The 10,360-nt window shown below is 50.5% G+C and overlaps 2 protein-coding genes across 2 annotated transcripts; both read right to left on the bottom strand.

Annotated features, from left to right (window-relative positions):
* Positions 1–1,598: 1,598 nt before the first annotated feature.
* Positions 1,599–2,552, bottom strand: LOC311427863 (olfactory receptor 14C36-like; the record flags this gene model as incomplete). Its single annotated transcript, XM_084539453.1, has 1 exon — positions 1,599–2,552. One exon carries the CDS (start codon positions 2,550–2,552, stop codon positions 1,599–1,601), a length of 954 nt encoding a protein of 317 aa, XP_084395579.1.
* A 6,591-nt stretch (positions 2,553–9,143) lies between these two features.
* On the bottom strand, positions 9,144–10,082 carry LOC311427864 (olfactory receptor 14J1-like; the record flags this gene model as incomplete). The annotated part of the gene is made up of 1 exon (XM_084539454.1): positions 9,144–10,082. One exon carries the CDS (start codon positions 10,080–10,082, stop codon positions 9,144–9,146), a length of 939 nt encoding a protein of 312 aa, XP_084395580.1.
* Between the last annotated feature and the right edge of the window lie 278 nt (positions 10,083–10,360).

Consider the following 10,360-nt stretch of genomic DNA (forward strand, 5'->3'; position numbering starts at 1 on the left):
ACAGTGCCTATGCCCCGTAGGGCCAGCCCCGCTCCTCAGGCCAGCACAAGAGGCCTGGCCCAGCCACAGAGCAGCCTGCCCCGAGCAGGGGCCTGCACAAAGAGCTTTCCCTTTGCCCTTTCCCCATCAGTGCAGGCCCAGCAATGCTGCCCTGCTCTTCCCCAGGGCCATCCCTGCTCCCAGGGAGCCTTGCCCAGGGCAGTGTGTCTGTGCTGGCCTGGCTGGCCATTGCTGCTTCCCTCCCTGTGCTCCCTGCAGGGCCCCAAGATGGTGGTGCTTCTGTGAGAGGCAGCGGCTGTGGTGCCCTGGGATCCCTGGGGGTCTCCCCCCCTGCCCATGCTGCTCAGGGTGGGCAGCACACCTACGTCCATGGGGATCTCTGTTTCTGGGCCCATTTCCATCTGTCCTGATGGCTCAGCAGCACAGGGCAGTGTTGGGCAGGGCCATGGGGTGTCTCTGAGGGTACAAAGGGCAGGCGAGTGCTGCACCAGACCTGGTCCATGAGGCCTCAAGAAGGTTATCCTCAATTACTCTACACTCTTAGAGGTCTCTGCCACTGGCTCTTCACCACCTCTGATGGCATTGCAGAGACCTCCTTTAGCCCATGGACTCCTCAGATTCCCCTTTTCCTTCTTTGCATGGTCACACATTTTATGAGGTTCTAATCACTACCCACTGAGCACATTGTCCCTGCAGATCCCCTGACATCTCCTGGAAGCTCCAGATTCCTCTCCAGGCTGGAATCTGCTGCCTGCCCCGCTGCAGGGGGTGCAGTCCCATGCAGATAAGTTTAAGATCAGTTGTTATCTCCTTAGGCAAGTTCTGTCATAATGGAAGCTCTTGGTTCTGCCCTTGGTTCTTCAGGGACCACCCTGGGACTTTCAGCCTGTGTCTTTCACTCCATGAAGAACCCCCAGAATACAGAAGAGCAGGGAACAGCCCCTTGGTTTCCAGGCTCCTGGGTTTACCTTCAGCAGCCCCTTTTGTTACTGTGGTGCTAGCAGGGAAGCAGCTATGACCCAGGGCTGCACAGTGCCTGCTGCTGTCTGCAGGGATCGGGATGCCACTGCAGAGAAAACAGGGCTGTCATTGAGGCATATGAGAGCTCAAGACCAACACAGATACAAGAGCACAAGAGAACAAGGTGGAAGCCAAAAGCGAGCAGGAAGGAAAAGGCCACATCCTGCTGCTGGCCATGGCCATGTCTCCAGGAAAGCAGCAGCCCCAAACCGAAGGCAGCAGAGAGGCAGAGCCCAGCGGGCAGTGAGGGGCAGCCCCGAGGGCCACCGGGGCTGCTCCTGCATGTGGCAGCTGGGCTTGTGGTCCTGAGCCCATCTTGTGTGCTGGGGCTTCTTCCCCAGCTCCAGAAAAGATGGGAAGAGATGGCAGCTGAGACCAGTGAAGTTCTAATGGCTTTATTATTGGGTTTATCTACACAGGGAGCCATCTTCAATAGGAAATAATTGATTCTAGGGGGGGGTTAAAAATAATATTATTTAATTCAAAAGCGAAATACTTAGAGAAAATAATAATACAGACATTTAATAACAGAAGACATGATATTATTTTATTTCTGAGAAAAACTAGGATTTCTAATATTATGTATAGTATTCTAGATGAATCTGCTGAAGATGTGTGTATTCAAGTAGAGTCCTGATGGAATCCCTTAGTTCCCAGTTCCTCATACTGTAGATGAGTGGGTTTGCTGCTGGAGGTACTACTGAGTACAGAAGTGACACCACCAAATCCAGGGATGGCGATGAGATGGAGGGAGGCTTCAGGTAGGCAAACATGGCAGTGCTGACCATCAGGGAGACGACAGCTAGGTGCGGGAGGCATGTGGAAAAGGCTTTGTGCTGGCCCTGCACAGAGGGCATCCTCAGCACTGCCCTGAATACCAGCACATAAGATACCACTATGAAGACAAAACAACCAAAGGCCAAAAAAATACTAAACACAAGTGCCCCAACTTCCCTGAGGTAGGCATCTGAGCAGGAGAGCTTGAGGATGTGGGGGATTTCACAGAAGAACTGGTCCACAGCATTGCCGTGGCAGAGGGGCAGGGAAAATGTGTTGGCCGTGTGCAGGACAGCATTGAGAAAGCCACTGCCCCAGGCAGCTGCTGCCATCTGGGCACAAGCTCTGCTGCCCACGAGGCTCCCGTAGTGCAGGGGCTTGCAGATGGCAACGTAGCGGTCGTACGACATGATAGTTAGAATTGAATACTCTGAACCAAAGAAGAAGACAAAAAAGAGAACTTGAGCAGCACATCCTTGATAGGAGATGTCTCTGGTGTCCCAGAGGGCATTGGCCATGGCTTTGGGCAGAGTGGTGGAGATGCAGCCCACGTCGAGGAGGGCGAGGTTGAGGAGGAAGAAGTACATGGGGGTGTGGAGGCGGTGGTGGCAGGCTACGGCGCTGAGGATGAGGCCGTTGCCCAGGAGGGCGGCCAGGTAGATGCCCAGGAAGAGCGCAAAGTGCAGGAGCTGCAGCTCACGCGTGTCTGCGACTGCCAGCAGGAGGAACTCACTCACAGAGCTGATGTTGGGCATTCTCTGACTTTGTACTTGCTTGTCTGTTGAAGGTGAGAAGGCAGAAAAAGGTTAGAACAGACTTTTATGAAGAAAATTGGAAATAAAGCAAAAGGCTGGCTAACTCATATTCAGACAAGTGTCAGATCAATGAGCTTTGAAGTATTGCTGCAAAAAAACTGAGCTGAATGCAAAGCAGAGCTGCAACTATTTCCCTCACTTTATTTTATTCTAGTTGCCCTATCCTAGTTGAGGTATTGGATTTTGAAACTCCCTGACATTACTTGTACACTCACAGTGAAATCCTGTGTTTGCCAGGAGGCAAAAGGGCTGTCCCTAGGTGAAGACTGAGCAGAGCAGCTCTGCCCAGTGGTCCTGTTCTCAGTTGCTCTGTGTCACCTCTCTGAGCTGCAGGACCATCCCACTCAGATGTTTCCCTGAGAAGAAACAAAAGAAAACTGAGAGCAGAAAAGCCTGAGTCCAAGTGCATCTGGACAGAATCCTCACCTTGTCTCACGGGGTCTTAGCAGAATCTCAGCTCTTCCCTCCTAACCAGGGCTGCAGAAGCCTCACTCCAGCTTCCCAGAGACAGCCATTCAGCAGCACATCCAGGCATGGCCTTAACACGGAGGTGTCTCCTCCTTCGGGTACCTGGATGCTGCAAGGGCACAAGGATGCCACGAGAGAGCTGCATCCTGCTGGAGAGCATCGTGCAGACCAGGAGGACACCCCTCAGACTGAGCTGGATATTCACAAGCTGGGGTATCCCAATATTCAAACTGCATCCCCTGCAGTGTCTGGAGGAGGCTCGGCCACCACACTCCTGGCTGACCAGGGGTAGCTAGGTTATGACATTCCAAGAGGCTTCTGCCAGACTTCCTCCCCTCGCACTGCAACCCAGCAGGACTCTCAAAGCCTACTGTATTGCCCACTGCCCTCCCAGAAACAAGACCCAGCAGGAGACCCTTCCAGGACCTGCGGCTGCATGGCCCTGCAGCCAGACCCTTACATTGTCAAGGGCTGTGCAGGTTTCTCCTGCAGGCAGCTCTCAGCATCCTTCCACTGCCAACTGCCTTCAGCCCCTCTCTCCTTTTCTTCTCTCTGTCTGTGCCTCTGTGTCTCTTTCCTGCTGCGCTGTGCAGAGGAGCTGCTCCTGGCCACAGCTGTCTCTCTGCACCACGGCCCTCTTGCCACGAGCTCTCTCTGTCCCACGAGCCCGGCCCAGCTCAGCAGCACAGCACCAGCCCAAGGCACTGCAATCACCCCTCTGGGGGCTTTGCTGATGAGCCCATGAACCTCAGACACTCAGAGACAATTGAAGACATGTCTCCAGAAGTGCAAGTCAGAGGCAAGTTTCCTGCAGTGTCCCCCTGAGGGCCAGCACTGACACAGGCTCCCTTGGAGCTCGTTAGAGCAGAACCCTGGAGGCAGTGAGGACAAGGAGACAAAGGCAGTGTGAAGGTTACAGTGATGTGTAGGAAAACTGGATGTGTTTCACTAAGCACAAGGGCCAGGCCTTGACCCCAAGTGCTTCGGAAGGGAGATCCTTTCCTTGACAGGTTACTCAGGGCTCTTTGTGGGGCAGTAGGAGATGGGATGTGCATGGCCAAGTGCAGGAGAATGGTACAACCCCTGCCTGGTTCATGAGTGGGGGCGAGGAGGCAAAGAGGCCCTGATGTTTTAACGATAATCTGTCTCCTCATGGGCTTTAACGATCAGCTGTCTCTTCATAGGCCTCAGTGGCAGAGACAACAGCCATACCCTTGGACACAAAGACCTGGGTCCTCTTGGGACTTTCAGCCTTTCCACAGCCCTCTATACTGTCTAAACCTGGGTCTTAAAAGGACTCCCATACCTGCACATCATTCACTGCTGGCTGCAGACCCTTGTCCGTGTGGTGTCACACCAAGTCTGAGCTGAGTCTGGGAACTCAGATCTTGGTGGCCATGCTCCTCATAGGGAAGCTCTGTAGGAAGCTGCCCTGGTTCCTGCTCAGCAGGCAGCACTGCACATATGACATCCCTCGTGGTTCCCCAGCCCTCCTCCTGCTGGATACTGCTCACTCAGCAGGGTCCCAGTCTGCCCTGATGTGTGGGGTTTCTCTTCCTCTGGTACAGGACTGGGCTCTTCTCCATGTTAAAGTCAAAAATTTTCTGAAGTCAAAATCCTGCAGATTCTCAAGGTTCACCCGCAGTGATGCTCCATTCTATCAGCTGTTAATGTCAGCAGGCAGACAGTTCAACCTTCATGTAATTGTGCTATCTCTGACCAGAGATACCTTGCAGCAGCAAGGGTTGCAGGGAAATTTGGATAATTCAGGACTAACCATCTGAATGGAATTGCAGCACAGTCACAGAAGGAAGGGGATGGAAGGCTGTCAAGTTCCACATTTGCTGTGCTTTCTTCTCATGCATGCTGTCAGTTTGTCTGAAGCTGTGTCCTGAATGTTATGGGGCTGTGCGGGTCAAAATTAGAAGGGCCAAAGCCCAGCTGGAGCTCAATCCATCTATTACTGTCAAAGACAATTAAAAAAATAAAATATGATAAGATAAAAATGATATAAATAATTTAAATGAGGGAGGATTAGGGAGAATCATAATCCTTTATTGGATTCTGGGGGGAAAACCCAGTGACAAAGGATGAGGTAAAGTCTGAGGCACTTAATGCCTTCTTTGCCTCTGTTACTAGCAGCAAGACCAGTTTTTCCCCTGGACATTTCTTCCTCCTCATGGCCAATGCCATCCTTCCATTGCACACTTTAAGGCAGTTTTTTTTTCTCCTGCTCTTTCCTACTACCAAAGAAAGCTCCATCAGGGTGGAAACCACTCCTGAAGTAGGCATCCCAACCCAGCAGCCTCCTTGTGGCCTCTCAGCAAACCAGACACAAGTCACCCCAGCAGCAGCTTCCAAGCCAGGGGCCTGCTGCTGGCCTTGCAGCTTCTTGGCTACACACAGCCAAGCCTTGCGCCTGCTGCTGTGCAGTCATGGACTCAAGCAGAAGGGACAGGACAACCCATGTTGGGGCCTTCTTTCTGCCTGGGTCCTCCTGGGTCTGGAGGCAGAGGGGATCCCCCAGTCAGCATGCCAAGCAGGTGCCTTGTGCTTGGCAGGGCCACTGCCAGATGTCAACCCAAAAGTGCAGCTCCCAGGGAGAAGTCAAGGGTGACCTGCAACCTCCAGGCACAAGTGACCTCACAGTCCCTTTCCGTGACACATTCCTGCTGCTGCCCTATCAAGTGCAGAGACAGAATTGACCTCACAGTCCCTGCCACAGTCACATTCCTGCTGCTGGGCCATGAGATCCTGAGGTAGAGATGAGCTTTCTCTAGCCCCTTCGGTATCTCTTTTTCACTTTCTGGTTTAGAGATTATGCAAAGTTTTAGTGGGATTGTTTTGTGTTCTGTTTGTGGTGTCAGGTCTGTAGTTAAGGTATGGACAACATCTCTGTGGTTTACAAGTGTTTTTTGTCTACGAAGGAATCTAGGGTTAAATAAGGCATTTTAATGTATTTGATAAGTGAAGGGATTATGGTTATCAAGAGAGAAAATTGATTCCTTTCAGTTTGTTGTAGTAGCATTTAGGTTTATTTAGCATTAAAATTACTGGCTCAAGTAAGGTAAGGGCCATATGTGACTGTTTTAAGTCAGTTTTACTGCTCTACCAGCATTGCATGAATGCTCTTACCTCTATGAAATCATTAATTTCTGCTGTCATGCTCCTCTTCCCACCCCAAAATCTCACATCTCTATTGTTCAGGCTGCTCCTGACCTTCCCATATCTTACTGGGATCAGCTTTCTGATGACATTTACCATCTCAGTGTATCTGTCTCACCTCTGTTGGCTGCTCCATTCCTGAGAAGGAAGTGTCATTGTAGTCAGGAGGGAAAAGGACACAAAGGTCTGTAGGCGCATGCTGCACAATGTGCCCATCAGCTCTGCACCTACGCAAAATCACACTTCCTACCTTCAAGGTTTGTTTCCCAAATGGCTTCTGTGGATCCAGGGTTACTTTTCCCAGGCCGTCTCACATGTTTCAGTTTTGGATGTGCAGGGATGGGATAAGGAAAGCCAAGGCATGGATGGAACTCAGCTTATCGGGGGATGAAAGGCATAACAGGAAGAGATCCTATAGGTACTTTGCTCAGAAAAGAAAGGCCAAGGAGATTGTACCCCCTGTGACGGATGAGAAGGGTGAACTGGTAATGACAGACATGGAGAAGGCAGAGGGACTCAACAACTTCTTTGCCTCAGTCTTCCCTGCCAGTCAGGCTTCCCAAGTCTTTCATTCTCTGAACCCATAGGTAGAGGCTGGGGGTGCAAATTCCCACCTGTTGTAAGTGAAGAGAAGATTTGATGCCACCTGAAGAAGCTCAAGAAGTACAAGTCTATGGGGCTTGATGACTTGCCTTCCAGGGAGTGGAATGCTGTGGCTGAGGCTGTGGATGTTCCATCCTTGGGGGTGTTCGAGGCCACGTTAGATGAGGCCCTGAGCAACCTGATCTAGGGGGTGGCGTCCCTGCCTATGGCAGGGGGGTTGGAACTAGATGGTCGTTAAGGTGCTTTCCAACTCAACTGCTGTATGATTCTCTGATTCTGTGATTGTGCTTCAGAGGCAAAGTAATAATAACAGTAATAACAGTAATAACAATAACAATAACAATAATAAAAGCATGATATTGAGTTTCAGAATACTTAGTGATCCTTTGTGATATGGTTTAGTGGAGGACTTGTTAGTGGTAGGTCAGAGGTTGGACTAGGTGATCTTGGAGGTCTCTTCCAGCCTAGATGATTCTGGGATTCTGTGATCCAGTTCATCCATGAGACAAAATCCTGCCAGCAGCACGAAGGACACTGAAATGTGGCCTAACATGAAGGAGACTCCAGATCTCTGGTATAGAAACAGCATTTTTGTGCCATGACCAACGTGGCATATGCTGCAGGAAAAGGCCTCCATCTGAAGTAAAAGGCCTAGGCCAGCAGCAGTGTGGCACAGGCTTGAGATTTGGGTGTTTGTGAACATTATGGAACCACAGGATCTTTAAGGTCCCTTCCAATATGAGCAGTTCTATGATTCTGTGCTTAGCAGCCCTGTACAGCTCCTGTAGGGCCTAGCCTCAGTTCATGCCCCTCAACTTGTGCTCCAAAAGTGCTCCCTCACGTCACTTGTCCCATCAGCGTTCCTCAGCTACCCCAGGGCATCCTGGAGTCAGTGGCCACCTCTGAATAGAGAATGGAAACCAGCCATGAAAGTAGATCTAGGAAACAATGGGAACCTGTGTGTAAAAGGACTCTAAGTAACAGCTGAAAGAGTCTTTTATGGCAACACCACCAGCTTTTTATTTTTCTATGAATTCTCTTGATTTAGTCTCATAGGTTTTTTATTATTATTATTTTATTTGTTTATTTATTTATTTTATTGATTATTGACAGCAATGTGGACAAGGATTATCTACCAATGTATGCTTTTTCTGTGAATAGTCTTATGCAAACATTTACCAAAAGATATTTCCCAACTTTTTTTTTTTCTTTTTTCTTCTTCCTCCACCTCTTCTGTCTTCAAGCAGAACTCCAAGGGAAGAAGTCACTGAATTAAAGAATAACTCATGTTGATGAGATGATGACTTGGAAAAGTGCTCCATGCCATCATAAAGGGAGATAAAAAAGGGTCAAGAGTGTTGGCCCAAGTGCCCATGACTGAAGGGTGCTGCTGGTAACTGGCTGGCAGGAGGACTTTGTACCACTAATGTCCAGCCAACTTCTCCCCCCCCAACTTCATCCCCTTCTTCAGTGTGAATATCAGCAATGTGGCTAAAGAGAGACTCCAGGAGACTATGGCAAAGGCCTTGCCAAATCCAGGTTCACCACATTCCCTTCTCTGCCCTCCCCTACTGCTTCACCTGTGGCAGGACTTTCTCCATCACGTTCCCATGGGCAGAGGTGACAACTGCAAATCTCCCAGTCCTTTTTCTTGTCCTTCCTGAAGACAAGTTTGCTGTCTGCTTTTTCCAAGTCCCCAGAAATCTCTCTGATCCAAACGCTTGATGGCCTGGTCCAGAAAGGCAGGGTAGTGTGACATAGCAGAGAGGGGCATCTGTAATGAGCCTGTGAGAGGGGGGTTACAGAAATCTCACAGAGACACTGGGGGTTGATTCTGGAGTCACACAGGGCAACGGCAGCGCTCTGTGAGGTGTCTACATCTGAGCTGGCCTCCCACGCTCCTCATACACATGGGGCTGTTGAGAGACTCGAGTCTCTGCCTTGCACACCACGCACAGTGCACTGCAGTGCCTGCAGTGTCCCTCTGGCTCCTGCAGCCATTGCCAGAGGCTGGGAGGCACCTCAGCCCTGCAGTGCTTTGCCCTGCTCTGCCCTTCTCTGAGGTGCCCCAAGGCATGAGGAATGGTCACAGGGACCTTGCTTCAAGCAAGCACATCTCAGAGCTAGATAAAGGTGACTTCCCAAGGCATGTTAATTAACCTCGTGACACTGTCTGCCCCACTGGCCTTCATGAGACTTGTAGGAATGGCTGATGGCATTTGTGCTCACTCGTGTTCATGTCTCTATGTGTGTATCTGTGCAATGCATTCTGGGTCATATGCAGAAGAAAATGGGCTATTTTTTTGATTTTGTAACATCTCTAGTCATCAGTCTCCTCAAGGCATCCTTGAGATCCTGGTTCCTCATGCTGTAGATGAGGGGATTCACTGCTGGAGGCACCACTGAGTACAGAACTGCCACCAAAAGGTCCAGGGATGGGGAAGAGAGGGAGGGGGGCTTCAGGTAGGCAAACATGTCTGTACTGACAAACAGAGAGACCACGGCCAGGTGAGGAAGGCACGTGGAAAACGCTTTGTGTCGGCCCTCCACAGAGGGCATCCTCTGCACTGCCCTGAAGATCTGCACATAGGACAACACAATGAAAACAAAACAACCAAATACAAAAGAAAAACTGAACACAAGTAGCTCAACTTCCTTGAGGTAGGCATCTGAACAGGAGAGCTTCACGATTTGTGGAATTTGACAAAAGAATTGGTCAACAGAGTTGCCTTGGCAGAGGGGCAGGGAAAATGTGTTGGCCGTGTGCAGGACAGCATTGAGAAAGCCACTGCCCCAGGCAGCTGCTGCCATCTGGGCACAAGCTCTGCTGCTCAGGAGGTTCCCATAGTGCAGGGGCTTGCAGATGGCAATGTAACGGTCGTAGGCCATGATAGTTAGAATTGAATACTCTGAACCAAAGAAGAAGACAAAAAAGAGAACTTGAGCAGCACAGCCTTGATAGGAGATGGCCCTGGTGTCCCAGAGGGCATTGGCCATGGCTTTGGGCAGAGTGGTGGAGATGCAGCCCACGTCGAGGAGGGCAAGGTTGAGGAGGAAAAAGTACATGGGGGTGTGGAGGCGGTGGTCACAGGCTACAGTGGTGATAATGAGGCCATTGCCCAGGAGGGCAGCCAGGTAGATGCCCAGGAAGAGCGCAAAGTGCAGGAGCTGCAGCTCGCGTGTGTTTGCGAATGCCAGCAGGAGGAACTCGCTCACAGAGCTGATGTTGGGCATTTTCTGACATTGAACACGGCTGCCTATTTGAGAGAAAATGGTAGAAAAAGAAAAGATTTCTTTGAGGAAGAACTATTGCAAGCCTTAGAGTACACCCCAGACCAAGCTTCAGTATGTGAAGACATTTTCTGCAGCTCTCATGCTTGAGCTGTAGCTGGTGCTAGCTGGGAGTGGCACTGGAAGAATGGGCAGTTGTGGGCTCCCTAGCATTCCTTCCTCCTATTCAGCAGGAGGGAAGCAGGAACATGAGGGAACCTCAAGTGCCTTCTACTTTTTAG

This window comes from Aythya ferina, assembly GCF_964211825.1.
Source record: "Aythya ferina genome assembly, contig: HAP1_SCAFFOLD_29, whole genome shotgun sequence".
NCBI classification, from domain to species: Eukaryota; Metazoa; Chordata; class Aves; order Anseriformes; family Anatidae; genus Aythya; species Aythya ferina.